Source organism: Globicephala melas, chromosome 8 (assembly GCF_963455315.2).
Source record: "Globicephala melas chromosome 8, mGloMel1.2, whole genome shotgun sequence".
NCBI classification, from domain to species: domain Eukaryota; kingdom Metazoa; phylum Chordata; class Mammalia; order Artiodactyla; family Delphinidae; genus Globicephala; species Globicephala melas.
Genome location: NC_083321.1, coordinates 100,515,268 through 100,541,216, shown reverse-complemented (window position 1 = coordinate 100,541,216; position 25,949 = coordinate 100,515,268). Strand labels below are relative to the sequence as shown.

The window sequence follows — 25,949 nt, the reverse complement described above, 5'->3', positions numbered from 1 at the left end:
GGTCGGTCAAGAGCATGGGCCTCTCTGTGCTTCAGTCTCCTCTTCTAGGATAGGATGAAGGTCATGGTACATGGGGTCGGGGTGAGGGCTCAGTGGATGAACCCCTGAAGAGGCTGGAGCCAGTGGAACACAGTGAGGGCTCAGGGAACGGTCGCTATTTGCTTTGCTGTGAAATCACCTGTTTCCTTATCTGTCTCCACTAGACGGTGAGCAAGCTGCCTTACTCATCCCTGTGTCCCCAGAGCCTTCCACGGTCCCTGGGAGATGCTCACCAACGTTTAGTGAATTGAAATGACGTTTTCTCTGCTGCTCGTCTTCTATCCAGTTGATTTTCAGGTCCCGACAATTCCACTTCAGAATCTTTTCAGAGCTGTGCCCCTGCCTCTTCTCCACTATAACTCCTAAGTGCAGGCCTCACCACGGCTCCCCTGATCCATGACAGCCTCCTCCCAAGTGGTCCCACATTCTAATCTTTCACCACTTTACTCTCCACCCTCCAGAGTCCCACAAAGGGTCCTTCTAAGATGCAAATGTGATCCTGTTACCGTCCTACTTAAAGACCCTCGGTGGCTCCAGACCTACCTGATATTCCAGCAGCAGGCGGGTCATCAAGACCCTTCAGCAGGAAGCGGCTTCCGGCCTGTCCAGCCCCGTCTTCCTGCCAAATGCATCCAGCCCTCCAACACCCCAGAGAACTTGCAGTTCTCAGCCCTCGAGTCTTTTATACCTCGGAGGCTTCGCACTGCTGTTCCCTCGGCCTGTTGATTTTGTCTGTTGAATTTCACATTCTCCTTCGAGAGTCAGCTCAAATGTCACCTCCTCCACAATTTTCCAGGCTTGCCCCACCGTGGCTGGCAGAGCTATGCACTTCCTGGTGCTCTCCCCAAACACTCTGCATGTTCCTCTTTCATAGTGCATTTCTCTAATTACACGTCAGCCTCCCCAAGTATCCCAGCGTTCCTCAAAGACAAAGAGACAAATGTCTACTTCGCCCAGACCTAACATAGTGTCTGACACAGATGAACGGTCAGTCTTACAAGGGAGGGGACCACAGTCCAGACCTGGGCAGGAATGGACGTCTCTGTTGATGAGATTGATTGAGTCTAGTGTGAAAGTACCCATGCCTGTCCTTCATCCCCTGGGGACCTTGCATTCCCTCTCACTGGGATATTCTGACTGCCTCTGACTGTTTCCACACCATTCTCCAGTCCAGACCCTCAGGGAAGCGGGGGGGGGGGGGTCACTCAGTCGTCAGTTAAGAGTGGGAGATAAGAAGAACCCGCTGAGGGCTCCCCTTGGGGAGACCTTCGTCCAGCCACTCCCTTCACCCCCGGCACCGATACAGCCCCAACACTGAGGAGAGGCGGGCTGAGAAGCTGAATCTGGTGGAAGAGAAGAACTCAATCCAGATAGAGCCACAGCACTTACTGGAAAATGAAAAAAGCAGCATTAGTGGGGAAGTGACAGGATGGAAGCACGCTGGCTGATTCTGTGGGGCTCCAAAAAGAGATCAGGAAAGTGAGTCACAAGGGAGAAGACACAGCCCCGTTCTGAGAGTGGGTGGGAACCTGGCCCAGATCATGTCATGTGCAGAAGGGATACATGGGAAGAACATTCTGTGCCACAGGACAAGAACCACTGTGGCTGTTCACATTCATAATAACCCCACTGTGTGCCAAGCGTGCTTTACTTTTCACCTTAAGTCTAATTATTTTTTTAATTTCCAGTAGTTTAGCGCCTTGTCGCTTCATTCATTCATCCGACATAAACATAACAATTGTGACAGTCCTACTGTATGGCACGCGCCACGCCGGGCACCGGCCAATCAAAGAATGAATAAAACACAATTAAATATGATTCCACTCCGGAAGGATTTTGGTCGATGACCACAGTGTGTAAGGCGCTGCACCAGGTGTGCTGGAGAACCAAAGAGAAACAGGAAATGATCTTGTCCCCAGGCTCTCTGGCCTCTGTTCGGGAAGATAACTTCGAATAATCTAAGTCCTTGCTGTGAATGGCAGGTGAGGCCCTAGTTGCCAGCACCTCAGAGGTGGTTATTCACTGATTCCTTCTCAAGGCCGTCATGAAGCCTAGCCCCGCTGAGCAGCTGCGGGGCCCCGACCCCTGCCCAGAGGTTCTGCAGTTATTTATCTACAAGCCCAGCTCCCTGATGAGCACAGCTGTTCTGTAATGTCTCCTGACCTCTGTTTGCCTGGCCCTGAGCACAATGCCTGGCCTGAAGTCAATAAAGGCTCACTGAATTGAACCGAATCAAAGCAAGATCTCTGGAGGAGATAACCGTAGCCCACGGGAAGGAGATAACCGTAGCCCACGGGAAGGAAGACGGTGGTGGGTCTTAGAGACCTGCCCTGCACCCACCCACCTCTGGGTCTCCAGCTCTCAGGAGGGGTGGGGCTAGGGGTCCAAGAACAACAGTGAGATCTGGAATCTCCTCCAGGCTCTTGTCACCTGCCTCCAGGGGCCAGGCAGTGAGAGGTGGTGGGGAGGGGAGGCACAGATGGCAAGCATCTTTTGAGTGCATTTCTCCGGCTTTTCCTTGGGGGAAGTGGACGATTAGCCCACCTCCTACCCACTGAGCAGCGATTTCTGGGTTGTAGATGGACCGGGGTGAATTCCAGCAAGACTCAGTCCTGAAGCAGCTGGAGGTGCTCAAAGAAGAGGAGAAGGAGTTTCAGAACCTGAAGGTAAGAAGGGCCCTGGGTTACGACACGCCTGGTCTTCAGCTCTGATGACCCAGGCCCCAGATCCAGGCACAGATAGAAGGGACAGTCCCCCACAAAGCCACCTGCTCTCTCGCCCCAACACCAAGGGGCTGAGAGAGTTAAGGTTGAGCTCTCACGGTTCTCCCCTCCCACGACTTCTTCACCAATAACGTTTTTAATACCGTTTCCAAGTTCCGGACTAAAACAAAAAACAATGAAAGCCTGGCTTTCACATGGCCTTGAGCTGCCCTGAAATAACAAAACGTACCGGTCAAGACCCCACTTGAACACCTGCCAGCATCCTGCCCAGGCTGACCCTCCCGACCGCCCCCACCAACGCCTCTCCCGCTGTCCCCTTCCTCCTGTCTGTCCCTGGCCCTCCCCATGGACGGTGGGACTGGCTCCCGTCCGGTGCTGTGACGCCGCTCTCCCCCCGGCCCCCCAGGACCCTACCAATGGCTACTACAGCGTCAACACCTTCAAGGAGCACCACTCGACCCCCGCCATCTCGCTGTCCGGCTGCCAGCCGGACCTGCGCCCCGCGGGCAAGCAGCGAGTGCCCACGGGCATGTCCTTCACCAACATCTACAGCACGCTGAGCGGCCAGGGCCGCCTCTACGACTACGGGCAGAGGTTCGTGCTGGGCACGGGCAGCTCATCCATCGAGCTCTGTGAGCGGGAGTTCCAGCGGGGCTCGCTCAGCGACAGCAGCTCCTTCCTGGACACGCAGTGTGACAGCAGCGTCAGCAGCAGCGGCAAGCAGGACGGCTACGTGCAGTTCGATAAGGCGAGCAAGGCCTCGGCCTCCTCCTCCCACCATTCCCAGTCCTCTTCCCAGAACTCCGACCCCAGCCGGCCCCTGCAGCGGCGGATGCAGACTCACGTCTGAGGATCCCGGGCCGAGGGCGGGAGGGCCGGGGAGGGCGGGGCCTCGGCCTGGCTCTGCAGAGACTTTGCAGAGGACCCCGGAAGCAGCCGCCTCCACCACCCTCCTGGCAACCCCGATCAAGCACAAATGCGGGCCCAGCTGCCGGGCATCGGGGCGTGGAGGTGGGGACGTGGTCAGAGGATGCCGCTGAGCGCAGTGTGCTCCGTGCTGGCCGCCCTCGGCCCCCGGCCCTTTCCTGGCGGCCCCTCCTCTACCTGCCCCTCCCACAGGCTCCAGAGGCAGCTATAACTCTGCTTTCATGAAACTGCCGTCCACGCTCCGGGCTTCGGAGGAGCTCTGCCCCTTGCCGCCCGCAAGCCCTCCCCCGACTCCCACCGTGCCTGTGCTCCTGTACAGCCCCGGGGAGCAGGGCGTCAAGTGCTTGCCGGCACGGAGCTGCCCCAGAGACCTCAGCGCCCCCTGCCCCTCCTGGTCCAGACTCCAGAGGCTGAGAAGCCAGAACGGCCCTGGCTGACACACTGGCCCGGAGCCCACCCCCAGTTTGTTCGGTGTTTTGTGTCCATACCCTTACAGTTCTGAACTTGGACTGGATGCCTCTCAACTCTGAGGTGGGACTGGCCCAATCAGAGACTGGTGTTTGGGAGGGAGGGGGAGGGAAGGAGGGGGGAACGTGACACTCGGGGACCCCTCGCCAGGCTGTGCGACTCAGAGCCTCCCCACGCGCCCCTGCTTCGTGTACTCCCCTCCTCCCCTCTGCACATTCGGAGTCAATATAAGGAGTGTGACCTTCTCTGGTCAGGGTTCTTTAAACAGCCGTTGGAGAGACTGTGTCCCAGGATCTGTGGGGTTTGAGGGGACTAGGGGGCAGGCCTTTAAGGTGATGAGACTCACCTTCTCAGCTGAGCCTAGATTCACACAAGGAACCATGGTCCTGTCCTCAGTAAGGCTCCTGGGGCAAGAGAGAAAGCATATCTGCACCTCACTCCTGCCTGCCACCTGAGAATAAAGGTGAGGGGTCATTCCTCCAACAGATGCATTCTACTCTTTTGTTCCTGCAGAGTCACAGCAAGACCCCAAGAGCTCAGAGGATGCTTTGGGAACGCAGGGTTCCTTGCCCTGCTTTGATTTGGTTTTCCCAGACAGTGGAGAGCTCTGGTCATGGTGACAATAGGACCTATGGGCAGACTCCTCTCCTTGCAGATGTGCCCAACCCAGAGGGCGCACGAAACCAACCACCTGACTCCCGCCAAATACAGCTCAGGGGCAAAGGGGTCAGACTGCACATTGGAGGGGTCCTTCTAGGCCTTTCTCTCAGCAATATTCTGCAAGGGTGGCTCCCTCTGTTGGGGGTTCAGGGGAGGAGGCCCTCTTCAAAGAGCCTGTGCCACCAGGCAGCCCAACGCTCTGAGACTCAAATGATGTTCTACGAATGGCTTTGTTTGGGTGGGAAGCTTGACGTGGTGATGGCAGACAGGCTGGGGTGGATAAACAGGGCCAAGTTAGGATGCAACCTCTGCAAGTAGGATTCAAACAGAACTCTGGAGAACCCACACTGTCCCAAAGGTTGGAGGTTCCTCCCCAGATTTAGACCCTTCTCCTCCAACCTTCCCTGGGAGTCCTTACCCACCATGGGAACCTTCATCACAAAAGCCTGTGCTCCTTTCCTCCACTGATGCCTTGGATGGCCCCAACCCACAGATGGTATACGTAGCCTTCCTAGAGCCTCCACCCAGAGGATGTTTCTGCTTCCACCAGATTTCCTGTTGCTTCAAAACCCTCCACCTCCTTAGATATCTTCCTTTGCAGCACCCAAGCCTGAGGTAGTAGAAACTGATGAGAAATGTAAGTGTACATCCCAGCCCCACATCCTGCTCCTGGTACCATTTCTGGCCCAGCACAGATGCCTGTGGGCTCCAGGTTAATCTTGACAAGTTCTCTTCCTTCCCATACACGTTTTGCCTTTGCCAGCAAGGAGTAAGGGTCTAAGATCAGATGCAAAATGCCTTGGTGTGCTAGAATAAGGAAGAGGATGACCTAAGAGGATCTGTCCATTCATTTCTCCTAGCCTTCCCCACCTTGGAGGTGGGCGGGACATCTCCTTCCTAAGCCTCACCACAGCCTACCTTGCCCCTCACCCCCTGCCCACATCCTCCCCCCGTCACACACAGCACTTATAATAGGATGGAGGTACCCATTCTTTCTTGGAACCCAAGGTTATGGCACAGAATAACCTGGAGAACAGGGAAGAAATCTGATCTCCTGGAGAACAGAACCCTCTTCTCCCTTGGGAACCTCAGACACTCCCAGGGTGGGAACGTGGACATCACGGAAGATGGGGCTGCACAGTCAAGACTCGGCTACACGGGGCCCACTCCCTGAGCTCTCTCCAAGGCACAAACACAGCAAAGAATTGCCGAAAGGGTAGGAGATCACAAGTAAGGCCCTGGTGAAAGAGATGAACATAGGCAGGGGAAATCAGTAGGCTCTGGTGGCCTCTGGACCGTTGAGGCACTGAGAAGGATGCTGGACTGAGCAGTGTGCATCCTTCAACCCCTCTGACTCCATTTACTTCTCGCGTAGGAGTGAGGGGACAAGAAAGCTGGTAAAGGGAAGTGTTAAAAAAAAAAAATTAAGGCAGTGGGAGGCCCTGAATTTCCCCGTAGGTGATTTCAAGTTAACTGAAATGAGTGCTTCACGTTTGTAATCATTTAATTCTCACAATTCTACCAAGTACTACCATTTTGCAGACGAGGGAGTGAACTTAAAGAAGACCGGCCCAAGGTCACAGAGCTAACAAGTGACAGCACGAGATGTAAACATATGATTTCCTCTGTGAAACGTTTCCATTCTACAGTGCAAACCCAAGGCCACTTTCATCCTAGAATAAGATGAAAACGGCCGACGCTGAAGGCCATGAGCTGGGACCCACTCGGGGGCAGGCTGAGCAAGGACAGGCCACAGCTCCAGTAGGAAAACAGGACAGGCATCCTCCACCGCCACTCCCCAAATGACCTGGAAAGACCACGACTCCCTGGGAAAGCTCGTCTGTGTATCAAATCACCCCCACCCCTCCCAAGGCCAGGATCCAGTTTTCTGATAGCTTTACAATTCGTTACTGGCTCCGAGTCACTGGATGGGGGCCCAGTTTCTGACTCTCAGGCTCACTATCAGTCTGGGAAGGCCAGGGTTATTTCCATCACGTCTTCAACTTTCATGGAACAGGAAATGGTCTCATACAAAGCACTAGAGCACCACAGCAAATCCACCTCTGATGGAGACTACTGAAACAGTGCTCTAAAGGAATAGGCCTTGAAGCTGCCTTTGAGCTTCCGGAGTAGAGAGGAACAGGGGGAAATAACAGCAAATGTGAAGCAGCCCTTGGGAGATTTCTCAGAACAGGAGAAAAGAGCCAACAGGAATTCTGCTTCTCGCTTCCTATATGGGGGCGGCATACACGAGGCACCGTGGCCTTTGCTATTACGGGATCAGAACTGAAATCGCCAGGTACACACTCCAGGAGTCCCATCAGCCCTTCCCAGGTATTGTACTCTGTTTATGATGGCGCCAGAAAAAAAAGACGAGGGGGAGTCCTGTGATCAGTCTCTTCTCTAGTAAGTTTCCCTATAAAATCAACCCTTGATTAAAATAAAGGTATAAATATTTAAATAAAAACTATCCTAATTTGCATAGAGATTTTTATTTAAAATACCACTTGGGGTGCCTGCTTTAAAGAAACATGAATGTTTAGACATAAACTGATGACATCTCAACTAAATCTTGACGTTTACTTTCCCTTTAAAAAAGCCTTTTAGAAGCCTCTTATGGAAGCTGTTTTTAGGAGCTGTAACCACAGGCCAGCTTCAGCATCGAAACTACAAGCGATCTCTGAGAGTCACTGATAAAACATTCCCTTGCTCTGACAGTTACTTCTTACACCCAGTAAGGCTGTAATCATCTTTTCCCCAACCCGCTATGTTTCCACCTTCCTAATTAGGTCATAAACTGGGAAAAAACAAGTAAGGATTTGTTTTCCTGGATGAATCCACTTGTGTTTTAGGGAGAGGACCGCCCACTCTTGCCCTCTCTAGCTGCTGTTCTTCCTGGATCTGTCTCCTCCTTCTCTTTATTGGCAAAGTCTTGGACATACACGAAAGCTTTCGGACCACAGGCCCTGTGGTTTCATGCCTACCCCAGCCCTCATCTTTAAAAGGCCTTCTGTGAACACATGCCATTCACAGGATCCATTGTTGAGTTTTGGTCTACATCCCGGGTGCCCGTATCTGCCTGCCATTCCATGCTCCCAGAGCTCCTCTCTGGACCTCTGCTCGGCCCACCCACAGGGCCGGAACAGCCGCAAACCTCGGGCCAAAAGCCTCCCTTGAGCTCACTGATCAGGGAGCCCCGGTCACACAAAGGAATCTCCTTCCACTGCTTCTCAATCTGTGACCCTTGGAAATTTCTTGGAATGCTACGAGAACATTCATATAATGCTCCTTAATAGCTGTCTTGTTTGTGGTGAATCTAAAGTATTCATGTTCAAAGACAAGGTATGTGAAGTCTCAGGAAACAGGTCTTCTTAGGGAGAAGTGGGGTCTTATTAAATAGACCTTCTCTGAAATCTACTCCCCATTATGCAAGAGGAAAAGTGCTACTCAGGATAGGAGCTGAATCTAGGGATTCATTCCCCCTGAATGGATTCATCTCCCCTCAACTAGGCAAAGAAAAGTTCAAGGGGACTGAGCTCAAGATACCACCTTCACCACCTTTGTAAAGAAATTAAAGGGCCACAGCCTTGCTGCCCAAGGACTAGAAAACAAATTCATGACACTAATGGGAGAAATATGGAATGAAGAAGGCATTAGAGATAAAATGATACAGATAAGGATTCAGGACTTCTACAGCAGAATTTTCAGATGAGAATTTCCTGAGTTTTATTTAAAAGTTTCCCTAGCTCTCTTGCCATGGAGGGCTGCAAGTGGAACGGAAATCGACAGAGAAAAAGAACAGAACTGGAGAGAATCTCCCTACCGGACTTGCCCTCTTGTGATATTTTTCCTCAGGAGAGAAACACATTTTTAAGCAAGTGAAGACACTCCTTAAGTGTTAAAGTTGGTGATGTACATAAGTAGTGTTTTAGGAAACCTCAGAATAACAGCTTAGTTCAGTAATTCCAACTTCGACTCCCCTGGGGTGATTTCTCTCATTCACTCCGCCAGCTCCACCCTCCCAGCCTTGCAAGATTCTCCAGAGGAAACAGCGCCTTTGTTGAGGGGTGCAGTACTTTCAACTGGTCTTCCCCGGGAACCTGAAATCTGGCTCCCAAAGTTCAGTTTTCCCTAAAAACTTCTGTCAGATCCTCTGTGCTGACCCTCCTAGACAGGACTGTGGTCTTCCCAACCTGCTCCCAGCAATCCCTTTACTTTAAGAGGTGGAGCCCTCCAATACATTTGGGCTCCCCCCAAATCTGACATTTAATGAGACCCAAGGTTCATCTCCCCGCTTCATTTCCCGGGTGCAGGATCTCCACAAACTCTAACAAGAGAGGGAAGGTCCCTGAGGAAGAACTGGACAGGAAAACAGGCTATACCTACTGACATACACACACATAGATCCCTCCTCAAACTTTTAAGTTGGGAAGATTTCCTGGAACCACGTCTGGTACAAAACCATGGAAATGCTCAAAACGAACAACAAATAGTTTTCTGAAGCTATAATTAAGACATCAAAACGGTCGGATGGTTTAGCGGAGAGCTTACCAACCCTGAAGATGTACTTCTCAACTTTAGTTTAGGAACCTACCCTGGTATGCTGCATGCCATGGAAACGGGATAATGCCACCCAAGAAATCCCTTTCTCCAAAAACCCCTAAGAGCATCTGACTTCAACTTGAAAGCCACTGCCAGAGAGCAGTTTGAACTCACAGTTCTTTGTTGGATTCTGCAAAGCCTGCATTTGAGTCCTCTCACCAATGTCTTAACCTTCCTCTCCTTAGCTTGTGGGTGACTTGAAGACAAAGACTTTTCTGTAATTAGCCATACCTGGGCGGACGTTTGGCTCTTCAGATGGACCTCAGTTGTTCCATATGCTTTCCGGTATTTTCCATTATACAAGGTAGCTTTCCAATCTAATATTTATGTCATACTTTACGGTCTACACAATGTTCTTCCAGACATATTCCCACTAGATCCTTAAAACTTCATTGTGAGACAGGCATGCGTAATCACTAGTTTACAGATTACGTGGCAGAGCACGGCTGTGTATGCGCTTACACCTAACTGCCTCACGGACAGAACTGCTTCCGAGTTCAAACTTTTCGCAGGCTGGCCAGTCTCTGGGGTAAGGCAGTTGGATGTATTCACGTCCTCGGAAAGTGTAAATAAAACCCGAAGTGTTCAAAATTAAGACACGCCACTTGATGTGAATATAGAATATCATTTCAATGTGTTCCTGGGCTAGATAAAGACCTAAACTCTGTCTTGCCCAGCTAGGTGGTCGCGCTGGGAGTCCCGCGTCTTCTCCAGGCCTCTGTGGAGGAGAGAGATGGACCTCACAGTCTACACTGCACGGAGCAGATATCCTCCGATCCCTCCCAGTCCTAGTCTGTTTCACCCCCGCCCCTGCGGTGAAGTCAACGTAAGTCACGTGACCGAGGCCCAGCGGGAGCTCAGAGGAGCCCAGGGAGACACCCGCTGGGAAAACCGCGGCTCCGCTGCAAACCGGGCAGACGGGCGAGGCCTCAGCGGCCGTTGCCAGGCCCGGAACCGGTTGCCAAGGAGGCGCCGGCCTCTCAGCGCGCCGAGAGGTTCCCGGGCGCTCCGCGCTGGAGCGCCGCTCTGAAGGGGCCAATCCCGCGCCCGCGCGGACGACGCATGCGCGTCCCCGCCTCCGCCCCCGCCCGCCGGAAAAAACCGCGCGTGCGCCTAATTAACGCGGCTCAAGGGCTCCGGGGATTAGGCTGGGCTGTACACGCAGACTGTTGAGTTGGAAGAGGTTCGTGAGATCATCCTGTAGTCTAGACGACCGAAGCAGTGGTTGTGGGTGCTTGTTAGAATTCCAGATTCCTGGGCCGTACCCGCAGCGGCCTGGGTAAGACCCGAGAATCTCCATTCTTAGATTATGCCCAGATAATTCCGGCAGAGGTGGTCCTCATTGGCTGGACCCTCCCTCTTGTTTCAAGGGATGTAGGAATTGGAGCAGAGACGTGGAGAAGTGATCAGCCCAGGGTCGTCCAGAATTAAGTGACAGAGCCCGGTGGAGGACCCGGATTTGTGGACTTGCACCCAAGTGCCTTCCCTCTGCTGTGCCCTGCTTCCCCACCTGTCTCCTTTTCGGGGCACGGTTTAATCAGGACCAGACAGGCTGGCTGGCAGGCGGTTCATTCACGTCGGTCGGGCTAACTGAAGAATGAAAGTTCCTTTCTCAGACCGCCAAGAAGTCCCACCCAGCAAGTCCACATCAAAGCTCCACTGCCTGCTCCTTAGCGGAGCGATGCTGCCTCCATCCGCCTAGATTGGGGCAACCTGGAGAATGCACACCCCCCAGGGAGCAATGGCCAGTCTGGGGAGTATACACCCCCTCCGCATACACACTCCTGTGTGGATGTGATTAGTCTGCATGTGGTATCACAGGCTTCACGCAAGAATGTCAACCGCTCCTGTGTCTGCATGCGTGTGTGTGGAGTTTGGGGCGGGGGTATGAGTTTGGATTCTGGCTCGAGTTTAGGCACATTCAGTAACAGGCAGTGGCCCCAGTCCAGCTGGATCATATGTGCTGACAGCCACTTTCAATGGCCTGGACGGGGAACTGGACACTCCCATGCATACCCTTACGAGAAGCAGCTGGAGAAGCATCAGGAATCAGCAGAGCTGAGATCCCCGAACATACTCACGCCTGTGACGCCTGTCGGAGTCAGCAAGGCCCCCCAGGACAAAGCCTGGGGGACGAAGCTGGCCCGTGTGGTGGAGAGGGGAGGGGGCTTGGGGCTGCAGCCCAATCTGCTTTCAGAATTCCCTGTCTCCCCTGGGGGGAGAGCAGCTAGCAAAAGTGTTCTGCCAGGCTTCTGCCCATCCATTGCAATGGGTCCTCTGTTGCTCCCAAATCTCTGCCCCTCTTTATCTGTCCTGTCCCAGCCTTGCTGTCTCAAAACCTCAAGGCCTCAACTCTTTCCAAGAAAGCCAGGAACACAGCTGTGAGTCCCTTTCCCTCTGGGGGAGGTCCAGCTCTCCCTCCTGGCTCCAGATGTAAAGGAACAGCTGTGAGAGTGGCAGGAAGCCCACTTGGCAGCTAAGCAGGGCCTGGGGAGATGAGGAACAAAGCAAGGGTAGAGACAGGCAGACAGCAGGGCTGTATCAATTCTAGAGACTGGGGGATGGAAAAAGCATTTCATCCTGTGGCTCCGCGACCGGCTGACAGGCCTCGCCAAGCCCTCAGACGCCCCCCATGCCCTGCCCATCCCAATTCTGCTGCCTGGGCCACTGGCAGGACTTTCTGTAAACTCCATTTTATGATTCCCACTTAATCTGAGAAGGGAAACTTGGCTTTCTTTGTGTGTCTCCACCCCTGTCCTCAAACACACACCTCCCAGAATGAGATTTTGGAAAAGAGGCTGGTGAGGGAGAGGAAGGGAGGTGGAAGAGGGTGCTGGCGCTCCACTCTGGCATCCTCCTGCCCCTCCCTACCTCTGGAAAGTAAAGCAGGATGCAGATGCCAGGCTCGGTGTCCAGCAGACAGGGCTGCTTGGAGCACCACTTGCTCCGCCTGCTACGCCAGGGTGACAAAGCACGACTTGGCACCCACCAGGCACTGTACTCAGTAAATAATTATTTCCTGAATGACCCTGGCCCACTCTGGGCCTCAGTGGGTCTTTAACAAGCCTGTCCACTGCCGGGAGAGGGACCCACTGCTGTGGCCCACTACGCATCCGTGTCTTCTTTACTCTGAAAGGACACAGGGTATCACAGCTGCTTCTGTTTTAGGAAAAATAGTTTAATAAGTCTGAAACGCCTTTTAGGTCCTCTCCTCCACAGAAGCCCTGTGCCAGTGCTCTTCCCATGCCCGCTGGGAGGGAGCAGCCCTTCTCTGGAGGGCACCACCCGCTCCGGGCACCGCCCGCTCCAGACGCCTCGCCCTCCTGGGAGGCCTGCTCTGGGTCTAGGCCGTAGTGGGTCCATCACTTTTGTGTAAAAAGTGAGCAGAACACGGTAATATGCCCCCTTTTCTGGATGCCATGGGGCCAGCCCACAGCATGTTCCTACCCCTTAATTAAATAGCCCGTTAAATAATCTCCCGGCGCTGGCAGAGAGGGGATGCCACAGCAGCAAGCCCCGTGCCTGGCCGGGCTCCTGCTGCCTCAGGGCCGCCACCCTGACTCGATCTGGCCTCCACCGGAGCCGCCAGGGACACAGCCTCGTCTCAGACCTGGCCTCCTCCTACCCACACAGGGGAGGGTGAGTCCCAGCTGGGACCAGGCACCCCCCATAGCCATGGATGGGGGCACTCAGCAGGGTGAGCAGACGGATGGGTACAGCTCCTGCCCAGTCAGAAGTACGTGAGGTTCTTGACGGCTCCGATTTCCAGCATCCGCTTGATGGCCAGGGCCTCTTGGGAGACATTGTGGCCTGACCACTGTGGAGACAGCCAAGGAAGCCAACTGAGGAACTCCCAGGCAGCTACCTGGCCCTCCCCGTAGGCCCGCACCCCGGGAGCTCCATTCCCCACACCGGCTCTCGGAAGGAAGACAGAATACAGGGGACGCTGGCCTGGGAGTCCAGATGCCTTGGTTCCAGTTCTGACTCTCCGTGTGACCTCTCGGTGAGCTATCTCTGGGACCACCCTCACTCTCTCAGGGTCCCCAGTTCACCAGCAGGGACCACTTACCACCATGGACTTGAGCGTGATATACTCATAGTAGTGAATGGACTGCTTTTTGTGGTGGGCGTCTGGGTAGCCAAAGCCAGCGATATGCACCAGGTCACAGAGGTGGAGGGCCAGGGTGATGGCCAACAGCCCTGTGGTGGGCTTCTGAGGGACAAAGCGTGGGGAAGATATTAGAGGGAGCCTGCTCCTTTCAGCACCTCTAGGCCAGCGTTCTGCAACAGAACCTTCTAGTATCATGGAAACGTTCTGCATCTGTGCTGTCCTGTATGGCAGCCACGAGCCATACGGGGCTCATGCAGCTAAGGAACTGAACTTTTTATTTTATTCAATTTTAATGAAAATTTAAATTTAAATAGCCACATGTGGGGAATTCCCTGGTGGTCCAGGGGTCAGGACTCCGTGTTCTCACTGCCGACGGCTCGGGTATGATCCCTGGTCGATGAACGAAGATCCTGCAAGCCGTGCCTTGCAGCCACAAAAAACAAAAAAAAAGCCACACGTGGCTCGTGGCTACCATACCGCATACTACAGCTCAACACGTCTGGGGAGGGTTTGGGCCTTTGGGGATGATGATGGCCATCAAGATGACAAAAATGATAGTAATAATAACATCTACGATTTTCGGAGCACCTGCTATGTGCCAGACACTATGCTAAGTATTTCACCCCATATGCCACCTCATCCAGTCCTCACAAAAACACTTTGAGGTACATAGTATTATTAGCCCCATTTTCCAGATGGGGAACTGAGGCTTACAACCGTTAAACAAGTCACTCAAGGAGTGGAAAGGTTCTGCTCTCCGTCTTGGAGAAACTCACCTCTCCTGGAAGCCCCGAGGCTCTCACATTTCCGGGCTGTGTGCCCTTCATGAGGGTGGGCTCTCCCTCCTATAAAGTGGGGACAGCAGTACCTCCCGCACCCCCTACCGTATGGGCTGCTGTGAGGACCTCACTTTCTCCACCCCTGAGCCATCCACGGGGATGGGCCACCTGATATTCTAACCTCACAAACCGCCTTCCTCAGCAGGGATGACCTGCCTTCCACTCCCCAGACCTTGTCAGATCCCCTAAGGCCAGGTGTTCCCCAGCTTCCCTTTCTGAGCTCTCCTATCTTTTCATGTCACTACCTGCCCCAGCCTTCCATTTCAGCCCGTTGCTTTTACCGCCAACTGTGTTATCTCATCCGGTTCAGACCTCTGCCAAACCACACATGCGTCACCTTCTAGCAAACTCTTCTCTTCCCGTTTATTCCTGTAACTGTTAAACATATTACCGTCCACCTAGTTGTGCTGGAAACGGTCACAAATCTCTCAATTTCACCTTAAAAGAAATGCTGTAGCAGAAGAATTCTAAGATGAAGCCCAATGACCCCTTGCCCTTGAGAGTGTGTGTAACCTATGAATAGGATGAGATATATTACATTGTATTATATTGCTTAATGTGGCACGGTAGACTGTAAAATAGATAGTCCTGGTGGGCTTGACCTAATCTCATGAGCTTTTATATCTGGGTCTAGAGATCAGCAGTGGAGGAAGTACGAGGTGTGAAGCACAAGAGGGTTTATCATGCATTGCTGGCCTGAAGATGGAGGGGACCAGACAGCAAGGTATGCAGGCAGCTCTTACATGCTGAGGGTACCACCCCTAGGCTGAAAACCAGCCAGGAAATGGGGACCTCGGTCCTGCAACCACAAGGAACCAAATTCTTCCAACAACAAGAATGAACTTGGAAGCAAATTTCACCCCCCGAGCCTCCAGAAAAGAACGCAGCCCAGCTGCCAACTTGATTTCAGCCTTGTAGACCCTGCGCAGAGAACCCAGCCATGCTGTACTGGACATCTGACCTCCACAACTATAAGCCAATACATGGGTGTTGTTTTAAGCCTCTAAACTGTGGTTATCTGTGAGGCAGTGACAGGAAACTCAAGTTCATCCCTTCCTCTCCCTCTTCCTCCTGCCAGGAGCTGGGTTCTGGTCCTAATCTCTGGCTTCCCTCTCTAGCCTTCACCCTCTGCCACCAGGGCCAGAAAACTCCTCTTTGCTGCCCCCCACCCAACTCCATGTGCACTAGAACTCAGTGCCAGGGGCGTTGTTTGGTCTTGCCAAATGAAATCCCTTTCCCCAATTCTCTGCTTGATGGGCCCCACGACCCCTTAGGGCCCAGCTCCAGTACCACCTCTTCCAGTGGCACCACCTCCAGACAGCCCCAAGCAGAGTTCCGCCCCTCCTCTGAGACCCCGCAGCACTCGGAACAACCCTCGATCGGAGCGCTTTGCCATTCCGGGCTGCATCCTGCATGTCTATTCCGCTAGACCGAGTTTCCTTAGGGCAGAGGGCACGTCTTATTCCCCGTGCGTGCAAACTTGGGGCCTGGCGCTGAGCAGTCGCAAAAGCAGGCATTCAACCTAGGAAGCTGAATCGTAGGAGATATTCAATAAAGAATAGCATCATGGGGAGCTCCCTGGTGGCCCAGTGGTTAGGATTCCGGTCTTTCACTGCCGTGGCCCAGGTTCGATCCCTGCCTGGTTAGGGAACTGAGATCCCGCGAGCCATGCAGCGCGGCCGAAAACAAGAAAAGAAAGAATAAAATCGTTTATTCAAAACTTGGCAACCGTTTATCGAGCATTCACGGTGTGCCAACCTCCGTGATAAGCACATCACGTAATTATCTTTTTAAATTCTAGAATGGCTTTAAAAGGTCAGTAGTCCTATTTTCCCCACCCCACAGATAAGAAAACCAAGGCTCTGAGTGGCTGACTGGCCCAAGGCCATACAGCAGGTAGCACCATGAGTCCTGTCTATGTCTGATCATTACTTCTTTTTTTTTTTTTTTTTGGTGGTACGTGGGCCTCTCACTGTTGTGGCCTCTCCCGTCACGGAGCGCAGGCTCCGGACGCGCAGGCTCAGCGGCCATGGCTCACGGGCCCAGCCGCTCCGCGGCATGTGGGATCCTCCCGGACCAGGGCACGAACCCGCGTCCCCTGCATCGGCAGGCGGATGCTCAACCACTGCGCCACCAGGGAAGCCCTGATCATTACTTCTGTCTCCTACCTCACACAGCCTCTCTGAGGGCTCAAAGATACGGTGGAAGTACCTGCTTGGGAAGCTACCCAGTGTGCCAAAACCCGCCAGCAGAAGACCACTAGGGAGGGCTGTGCGAGCCGAAACCAAAACCAGAACTTGCAAACTGCACCCTGACTTCCCAAACTGTCACACTTACCAAACCATGATATGCAGGACCAACTGCATTCTCACATTCTTTTAACTCCTTTAGACCAATATGTGCCAAGACTGGACCACAGATGAAGTGATCAAATAGTAACCACAGGGCTCAGCCTGGGCTCCATATCCTAAACATAAGATTACTGACTGTTGGGACTGCCCTGGCGGCCATGGCTCACGGGCCCAGCCGCTCTGTGGCATGTGGGATCTTCCCGGACCGGGGCACGAACCTGCGTCCCCTGCATCAGCAGACGGACTCTCAACCACTGCGCCACCAGGGAAACCCAGGACTCCACGCTTTTACTGCCGGGGGTGCGTGTTCAATCCCTGGTCGGGGAACTAAAATTCCACAAGCCGTGCGGCCCGCGGCCCAAAAAAAAAAAAAAAAAAAAGACTACTGACTGTCCCAGCAAATCCCCAGTGTACAGATTCTGATCAGCGCCTGCCAAAGGCATCCTCTTCTTCTAGCACCCAAGCCCTAAACATACCCTTCCCTGACTCCCCATTTTGGAGATGCCCCAGAGCATCTCAAGAGTGTGTGCCCTCCCTTGCTGTAAAAGCCAGAATACCTGCCTCTGATTACAGGTGTGCGCCTGGGGGCCGTGTGCTGCCGTCTCTGCTATTGTTTTCCCCTTGCCTGGGGTCCTCCCTGGCCTTCTGGAGCCTCTAGGAAGTCCCTCCTACTTCCCACAGAGAACCCCAGCCCTCTGGCTTCCCGTCCGTCTGCAGCCCGTCGTCACCTGCTTAATCTTGTACGGCTGCTGTATCGGCAGGCTCAGCAGTTTGTCAGCTGCAATCTCCATGAAGAAGGGGTTGAGAATCCGAATCTGTTTGGGGTTGACGTCCCAGATGAGGGGAGGCTGTTTCCAGAAGCCCTTTCGCACCTAGGCGGGTGGGGGTGGGAGGGAGAGAGCCAGTGGGTTGAAACGGGGAGGGGGAGGGGCTTCTCCAGGGGACGGGGCCCCTGTGTTGACGGCACAGGCCCTCGGGAGCGCGGGGTGACGGGAGGGACGTGGAGGCCTACACCAGAGGTGGGAGAGGAGACCAGAAGAGAGGAGGAGGGAGAGAGGGGAGCGGCGCACCCCCCAGGGGAGGCCAGGTGCCATGGTGTGTAGAGTATGGGCTCCAACCATTGCCCGCTTCCAAGTATAGCCATGCAGGTAGAAGGGGCCAGCTGAACACGTGGCAAAAAATGGACAGTCGGACAGTTCAGCTGTCAACTGGATGGCAAAGAGACAGAGCGGACTTTCTGGAGTCCACCTAGAAGGACAGAGATCTCGACTGTTCTAACTGCCTCCACCTGGAGATGACTACCAACTGGTCCCTCTGCTGCCAAGCTTCTCACCGGCAAACATATTTTGGCAGTTCTTCTGTCCCAAGCAGCCTCGAGCTTAGGGTGCCCTTCGCTGCTGCTGTCTGACCCCTGCAGTAGAACACTGAGTTCACACCTTCCCCTTACTGGCTCCTGAGGACCGTGGGGCACACGTGATGGAGCGGCAGGGCCTGACCCGGGCGGCGTCCCCATCCCCAGGCTGCGACCTCACCCCCGCCAGTCTCTCCGCTTACGCGCTTCTTATCACTCAGGATGCTCTCAATCCAGTGGAAGTCCATGGCCTTGAAAGCTACCATGACAAGGAGCGTGTCAGGGTTGTCCTCCACTTTGGGATTGAAGTGGGCGGATTCAGGGTAGAAGAGACGCATGGTGGTCTTGGAGCCCACATCATTCTCGTAGCCAGCCACCGGTGCGCTGTTTAACCTGGGAGGCAGGGAGGAGGATGCCCGTCACCTAGAATCCCACTGGGTCTGTTTACCGTCGCCTCCAAACAGAAGAGGGAAGGGCGCTCATACAGACCTGATGACCACGTCGTACTTGTTGATGGCCTCTCCCAGCGAGCTGTTGCGCAGCCGATGCCCGTTCCCCACCACCACGCAGCGGCGGCACTTGAGGCTGCCCCGGGAACAGGGTGGTAAGACCCAGAAGGAGCCCCTGCTCCTGCCCCGGTCTGCCCAGGCCCCCTCAGCCCCTCAGCCCCTGGCCCCCACGGACCAGGCCTCTCCAAGGAGTCCTGCTTCTGGTCATGCCGAGCCTGCAGCCCTGGGCTTTCAAGGGGGAGGAAACTGAACAGAGCACGGAAGAGAGAGAGGAGGAGGGAAGGTGCCTGGGGAGTAACAAGAAGAAACCCCCTTTCGGAGCCCCCGACTGCTGCCCAGGCCTGCCTGTTACCATGGCAATACCCTCAGCAGCCTCTGCCCACTCCAGCAGCCTGGTACCCAGGCTCAGCCGCCGTGGGGACTGGCGTGCCTGCCTCCCCTGGAGACAGGCAGGCTCACTGGGAGGTGCCAGACCATGACGGTTTCACACTGGGGCAGGAGGGAGGGTCTCCTCACCTCTGGATGCTCTCTGGAAGGGAGTAGCTGGTGACGGCCAGCACCCGGAGCAGTAGGTCTTCTACAAAAGAACCGCAACGAAGGGGCTGATCTCCAAAGGCTGTCAACCCTCCCTGCCCCGCCCCCAGGATCTAGGCCTGGCTGAGAACCTGGGCGCTGGGACCACGGACAGCAGGAAACGGGAAGCTGTGCGGCCAAGGTGAGGCCACCGTGCCCACCTGACCAGGCGGATACTTACCACTCCCCTTGGTCCCGTAGGGCAGCTCGTAGGCAGATGGCGTCTTGACCCAGAAATAATCCTTAAGCTGCAGAAAGACGGGCTGTTCTCGGGAGTAGCTGTGCCGAGGTGAAGGCAGGGTGGGGATGAGAAAGAGATTCATCTTCATGCCAGAAACTGGGTCAGACCCCTGACTCACATTACGTATACACACCGAGGCCTCTCCCTCCCTCACAGGCTGACCCTGGCCCACGTCCACCAGCACGGTTCCCTCCATCTAGCCGGCACCCAGGCCCACCCCGCATCCTCACATACTTGCCAAAGAGCTTGGAGGCCATCCTCTCCGCCTCACCCTGGAGGCATGGCTCCTTCTTCCCTGGGATGGGAAAATAAAAGCTGGAGACAGAAAAGGAGAGAGGCAGGCGCTCCAGTCAGACCTCCCGGGCCCGGGGGCCAGCTTTCCAGGCAGCCTCCACCTCCTCCCAGGGCACGCCGGCCCCAAGGCCCCGGAGAGCGACTCTCCGGCTGCACCGGTGTCAGCCCAAGTCCCACTTTGAAACCAAATCATTGCAAAGCCAGTTCTTTGTTCTCCTGAACTCCCTGGGTGAGGACCCCGGGGAGTCATCCCAGGTCCTACCCCCCAAAACCCACCAACTCCCCTCACAGAGGATCCTGGGCTAGTAGTGTATGGGAGAGGTCATGCCCTGGCTCTCTGAACCCTCCTGTCCCCCCACTAGGTCCCCACCTCATGACGCTCCATCCCTGAGCCCGGTTCCCAAGAAGAACCCACGGAAGGACATGAAAGGTGGACTCACAGCTCAATGTACCTGTCTTCTCGGGAGATGGAGTACCATACCATGACGACCAGGACCAGAGCCAGCGTGGCCAGGAGTTTCCAGCCTGCAGGGCGAACGCACGGAAGAGCTGGAAGCAGAAACAGGGAGGCACAGCCCCAGGCCCCCTTCTCAGCTGCCTCAGCTGGGGCCCCTGCAAGGCCGGCTCACAGCAGGCCCTCGCCTGGCCCTAGTTCTCTGGCTCAGGGCTTGGACCCAAGTGTCTCTGCCATCCTTCAGGATGAAGACAGGGCCCCTGGCTCCGTGTCGGTCCCTCCCCAACCCCTTGCTTCTGGGGAGCCCACCCCGCAGGGTGGGGAGCTCCTGGGGAATACTCACGGGACTTGCTGATCATGTTTCTCAGGTGCCAGGGTTCCTGGGGAGAGCTGTCATCCCGGCTGCCTCGGGCCACCTAGGAGGCAGGAGTCACAGGTGTCTGGTCAGCACCACAAACACTGTCGCCTAGACACTGGAGCAGGGCACACCCACAGCCTGCCTCTTCCCGCCTCCAGAAAGCACCAAGCTGCTTCCAGGGCGGCCATCCAGGGAGTGGCCCTCCTCACCCTGGGCATCTCCCTAACCCCTCAAAGGCAGCATCAGCGGTCCAGGCGGGGCCTACGCCCCAGAGAGGGAAACCAAGTCCCACCCTTCACGAATTCCGTCCCAGGCCAGACCAGCCTACCACAGCCTCCCTGGCATGGTTCCCCCCACTGTGTCCTATCCCTCACTTGGACCTCGGAAGGGTCAGCTCCAGGAAACAGATGTACCTCCACCCATTTTCTACATGAAAGTTAAGCTAACTGTACAAGGGCGTGATTCACATTGTACACAACTGAAGTTTATCTTTTCTCCACATCCAAGGCATTCCCTTGGTTCTGGCCACCGTCCACGCCTCTATCATCAATCTCTCACCATTCCACCTGAACAGATCTGCTCGGGCCAGGCCCTGGGGTGACTGTGGGACCATCAGATGGTCCACAAGTTCTCTTGCAGCCCTTCTAGCCTCTGGCTGAGTCCAAACAGAGTCCAAGCCCTCACCACCAGGTCCATGGGGGAAACTCAACGGAGGCAGGCTGTTTGAACAGGAGCGCGGAGAGTGAGACGGGTCTGGCTGGTCAGAGGAGAGAAAGGAGACCCTTTCAGGTAAGGGCAGAGGCTGGCAAGGTAAGGACAGGGCTGTGGGAGGGGTGAGTTGCTACATGCACATCAACAGCGAGGCCCCTCCAGTCGCAAAGCCAGCCAAGGACCGTGCTTCTGAGTCACCGGGAAGAAATTTCTGCAGCTTTCACAGCCACAGAGAGGCACGGGATGCGCGCAGAGCGCCAGCTTCTTCTCTCCATGACATCCTCCCCAAGGATCTGGGTTGTAGGAATCAGATGGGCCACATACTAAACATAGATTCCAGGGCCCTTTCCGGGGATAGGTTCAGCCAGCTGGGGTGGGACCTGGGATGGGCATCTTCACAAGCTGCCCACGTGGTTCTTTTGAAGGATCAGGAAAGGGAGGGAAGCCCTAGTGTTTGTGCTCTTTTGGGGAGAAATGAAAAATCTCAAATTATTTCTCAATGGTGGGGGACCGCATCTGGACGAGGTCTGGTTTTGGTTAGAAATCATAAATCGATTATCCTCCGTAACACTGTCCTGTTATGGAATCGATGCTCTGCTCCCAGGGGTACTCCCCAGGCTCCACCCTGAGTCCGCAAATACCCAAGAATGAGAGTGTTGAGGGAAAGAGAAAGCCGGGTGGGGGAAAGGGATAGGGGTGGGGACCAGAGCCAGATGTTTTCAGCAGGGTCAGGAGGGCCCATCTCTGAATCCCAGTGGGGATGGGGGCTGGTCCTGTCCAGTAAAGAAGAGCTCTAGAGTTGTAATCAGCAGACCCCAGTGAAAGTCAAGACCTACTGCTTTTCTGAGGGTGGCCTGCCTCTCCGACCTACCCACAACTGCCAAGTCATGCCCTACCACGTTATCCCCTTCACACGCTTCTCCCGATCTGTAATTCGTTTAGTTACTTGCTCTCTGTCTGTCTCCCCCACTGCACATAAGCCCTGTGAGGGTAGGAATCGGGTCTGTCTTATTCCCAGCTTGAGCCCCAGCATGTAGCACACTGCCTGACACACAGCCAGCGCTCAGCAAGTATTGAATGAATAACGTGTTGGGTTATCTTGGGGGAGTCACTTTTCCCTCTCTGACCCTCAGTTACTTCAGCTGTAAAACTGGGAATTTGGCCTAAGAAATGCTTGTGACTCAAATATATTTATCAGATCTGCAGCCTGAGCCTCACCAGGGACCTTATTAGAAATGTATAATCCCGGACCCCTCCAGAGGCACAAATCAGAAACTGCGTTTGCGTAAGATCCCCTGATGACTCACATGCACATTCGAGCTTGAGATGCGCTTATCAAGATGGATGTCCTTGACCTTGGCGGAACGGGAGGACTGCAGTATCTGGGTCCCATAACTGGAAATTCTGACTTAAGTGGTCTGGCCTGGCACTGGAATGTATTCAAGCACCCAGGGGCAATTCTAACCCAGCCAAGGTTGAGTACCACTGGTCCGGATAATGGCGAAAGCACGGTTCTCAATCTTTGATGTGTACGTTCTGATTCAGTGGGTGTCGTGGGTCCAACATTCTAACTGGCTCCCAGGTGGTGCTCTGCTGCTAGGCTGGGACCGCACGGAGAGCTGCAAAGCTCTAAACAAGATCCTTCAGGCTCTCACATTCTTTACATTATGAACTGCAGCCTCTCCCACCCTCCGTGCTCTCAGTCCTTTCTGATCAGGATTCAGTCCAGCGTACTCCATCTCCCTGTAACAGCAGGTCACAGCACTCGGGGCACAAGGCAATCACCTGAGAAGCTGAGGCATTTACTGACATCTAGACCCCACTTTCCAAGTCTTATTTAATTGGTTGGGCATGGGGCCCAGGCATTGGCCAGTAAAAAACCAACCAAACAAAAAAAGCTCACCTTTCTGGTGATTCTAACATGCAGCCAAAATGGAGAACGCTACAGAGAGTGTGTTGTGCAGTAACTGAAGGTCAAGGACTCAGCTGTCCTCAGTGAAGGAGAACTTTGGTGGTCGGAGGTGATGGGTCCTGAACAAGAAAACTACTCTTTTTTGACCTCTTCCCCAGTAACGTTCTGCACTTTCCTCCTAAACTGTGCTGGTCTTATGCTAAGCAGACTGGCTAGTCCTGGGGTCTGCTCCGAGAGACCCCCAGGGATGTCATCCACCTACCCACCCCCTCCCCTTGCTGGCCAAGCCAAGAGGATGGCTCAGCCCCCAGGATTCCAGGGGCGCGGGCTTCTTGGGCTGCCTGCTGCCTCTGGACAACAGGGAGCCTTCTCCCAGCAGCCGTCCCCACCCCAGGGACAAAAGGACAGAAGAAAAGTCACAGCAGGGTACCTGGGCAGGAGAACAGAAATCTCGTCCACTCATGTCCAAGGTGCAGCAACCTCTGCCTGCCACCAGCTGCCCAGGAGACTGGCTCACCCGACCCGCTAGGTAAAGCTGACCCCAAGGCGGGAAGGCTGTGTGCCCTCCCGGTGCTCTGCTAAGAACCACAGCGTCCCCCGCTGCAGCGAGGCTGCTGAGCCCTGCCACGGAGTCGCCAAAGGGCAAAACTGGAGGACGCGGTGAAGAACAGAAGCCTCCTGCTGCCTGGCGCTCAAAGCCTCACACAGCAAGTACTCAGTGGGTACCCGCTGTACCAAGATGAACAGAACTGGACGTCACCCATGGACATGGCATGACGCCAGGCCCCTCCAAGCCCTTGGGCCCATCAGAGGGCTGTGGCTTAATGTTCCTGAGAAGGGGGATGGGAAAACCAGTGGGGCAGAAGCCGTAATCCGTGTCACTGTCCCTCAGTCCTGTGGGGAAAACCCGGAGCTGCCTGCCTGCCACCTCTAGACTCACCTGCCACTCCTGGCCCACCTGGATACTGGGTTGGGTCCCCGCCCACCTTTCCAGCATTGCTCCCAACCAGTGATTCCCCTCGGCCTTGCTGCTTCCACCTCTCCCCCCTCCTCTGCTCCCTTTGACTCAGAAACATAGTCAAGTCTCCCTGTGCCTAAAACAAAACAACCCCCCTCTCTACTTCTGTCTCCTCCTCAAGCTACCTCTGCATCTCCATCTCGAGCTCCAGTGGTCAGACTCCTTAATCTGTGCTACATGCTCGCTTCCCACTCAACCCTCTGCCCTACTCCACCCCTGAGCCTTGTCTGAGCTGAAATCGCTCTTGCCAAAGCCTTCAGTGGCCTCCTAACGGTCAAACCTGAAAAAGATCTATTCTCGCTCTTCCCCGTACTCTGAAGCCTTTGCTACGAACAGGCCGATGCTTCCAGGTCAAGACTCTCTCCAGGTTTCCTCCAAACTGGCTCCACCTCCTTTAAGTGCTGGCATTCTCCAGGGAGCTGCCCTTGAACCTCTGCTCTTCCTCTACTTGTTTACACAGGCCAGGTTCATTCATTTTCAGAGGCTTAACTACTACTCAGACCCTGATGATTCAAGCTCTTTTTCAGCTCTGTAATTTCTCTCCCAGATCCTGTCCTAATATTTCTAATTTTCTATGGCTCATCCTCCCTGGAGGATCTTAAACTAGTCACCCGTAACACGTCCACAACTGGACCCGTGTCTCCCCGTTCCCCCCCACCCCACATTCTCATCAGCTCATCCGCCCAACATCTCCTTCGCCTTCGCACCATCCCTACGAAATGCTACCCATTCTACCCCCAGTTCCTCATTCCAGCAAATGTTTGCTGAACTCCCACTAAACGCTCGCCATTATAGGAGGCACTGGGATGTGAAGCTTGATAAAGTTCAGCGCAGCGTGAGGGCCACATAGTCTAGAGCCTCAGAAGTACTTCGGAAAGCAGGCTGCATCTCCTCTTCTTGAGCCACAGGTTGATTCCAGATCTCACCCCAATTTATCTGCTTCCTAACTGGTCTCTTCACCACAAGTCTTTCCTCACTCAACTTCTTCCTCAGAACTGCCAACACGGTATCTTTCTCAGAAATGGTTTGGATCAAACCACCCTCCTGCTCCAATCACACCCCATTCCTTCAATGAAAAACCAAAGCTTTTTAGAGGCAACCAGGGCACTTCAGTCCCAGGCCCCAAGGCCTGCGTGTGCATCTCGGAGCTCCTGCCACGTGCGCTGCAGGTGCCGTCTTCTTCCACAACCCCACCTCTGCATGGGCTTTCCTCCAGCAGGAAGACCCTACGCAGCCCCCGTTAGCCTCAACAATCTCACTCCTTCTACAGCACCGGCCCCTCCTCTACGAAGTGTTTTCTGACATTTCTAAGCAATGTTTTTCTTTCCACAAAAAATTGTTTATATCTTGATTTTAGCACCTAATAGGTAGTAAACTTTTGTATTATATAATTACTATTTTCATGGCTTGCCCACTATCCTCTGACCTCTGAAACTGGAGGCTTGTTTATACCAAGAGTCTACCAGAGCACCTAGAGAAGATGCTTTATCACATAATATAATTTTATATCACATTATTATGTGTTTTCGTATCTTGCCCATGAGACTATGACCTCTGTGGTCCAGGCCTGCATTATATCTTCAGACTCTATTACAGTGCCTAGGACGTAGCAGATGTTTTATAAAAATCTGACACACGAGTAATAAGATGAGACTAAAAATGTATGACATCCATTACTGATCCTGAAATGTACTGTGCACTTACTGTGTGCAACACCAGGGGGGTGCCAACCTCATTGCCATTGCTTTGGGGACCAGGTGAGTCATCACTGTGGAGGCTATCCTGTGCACCACTGGGTGGTTACCAGC

At 54.3% G+C, this 25,949-nt stretch overlaps 2 protein-coding genes across 12 annotated transcripts in view; one reads left to right on the top strand and one right to left on the bottom strand.

Annotated features, from left to right (window-relative positions):
* Positions 1–10,023, top strand: part of KIRREL3 (kirre like nephrin family adhesion molecule 3) — a 550,312-nt gene extending 540,289 nt beyond the window's left edge. For 4 of the 5 annotated variants that reach the window (XM_060304276.1, XM_060304275.1, XM_030840897.2 and 1 more), the window contains 2 exons: positions 2,619–2,705; positions 3,169–10,023. In XM_060304276.1, the coding sequence (XP_060160259.1) occupies positions 2,619–2,705; positions 3,169–3,612 (531 nt within the window). In that variant the 3' untranslated portion in view covers positions 3,613–10,023. The other variant, XM_060304279.1, reaches the window with a different exon arrangement.
* Positions 10,024–12,576: 2,553 nt separating this feature from the next.
* Positions 12,577–25,949, bottom strand: part of ST3GAL4 (ST3 beta-galactoside alpha-2,3-sialyltransferase 4) — a 40,559-nt gene continuing 27,186 nt past the window's right edge. For 2 of the 7 annotated variants that reach the window (XM_030840964.2, XM_030840958.3), the window contains exons 2-11: positions 20,486–20,558; positions 20,129–20,237; positions 19,629–19,709; positions 19,335–19,432; positions 19,097–19,157; positions 18,561–18,656; positions 18,275–18,464; positions 17,449–17,592; positions 13,489–13,632; positions 12,577–13,236 (exon numbers count right to left, since the gene is read on the bottom strand). In XM_030840964.2, the coding sequence (XP_030696824.1) occupies positions 13,150–13,236; positions 13,489–13,632; positions 17,449–17,592; positions 18,275–18,464; positions 18,561–18,656; positions 19,097–19,157; positions 19,335–19,432; positions 19,629–19,709; positions 20,129–20,237; positions 20,486–20,501 (1,026 nt within the window). In that variant the 5' untranslated portion in view covers positions 20,502–20,558 and the 3' untranslated portion in view covers positions 12,577–13,149. Of the gene's footprint in view, positions 13,237–13,488; positions 13,633–17,448; positions 17,593–18,274; positions 18,465–18,560; positions 18,657–19,096; positions 19,158–19,334; positions 19,433–19,628; positions 19,710–20,128; positions 20,238–20,485; positions 20,559–25,949 lie in introns of those variants that run through there. The other 5 variants (XM_030840984.2, XM_030840976.3, XM_060304280.2 and 2 more) reach the window with 4 other exon arrangements.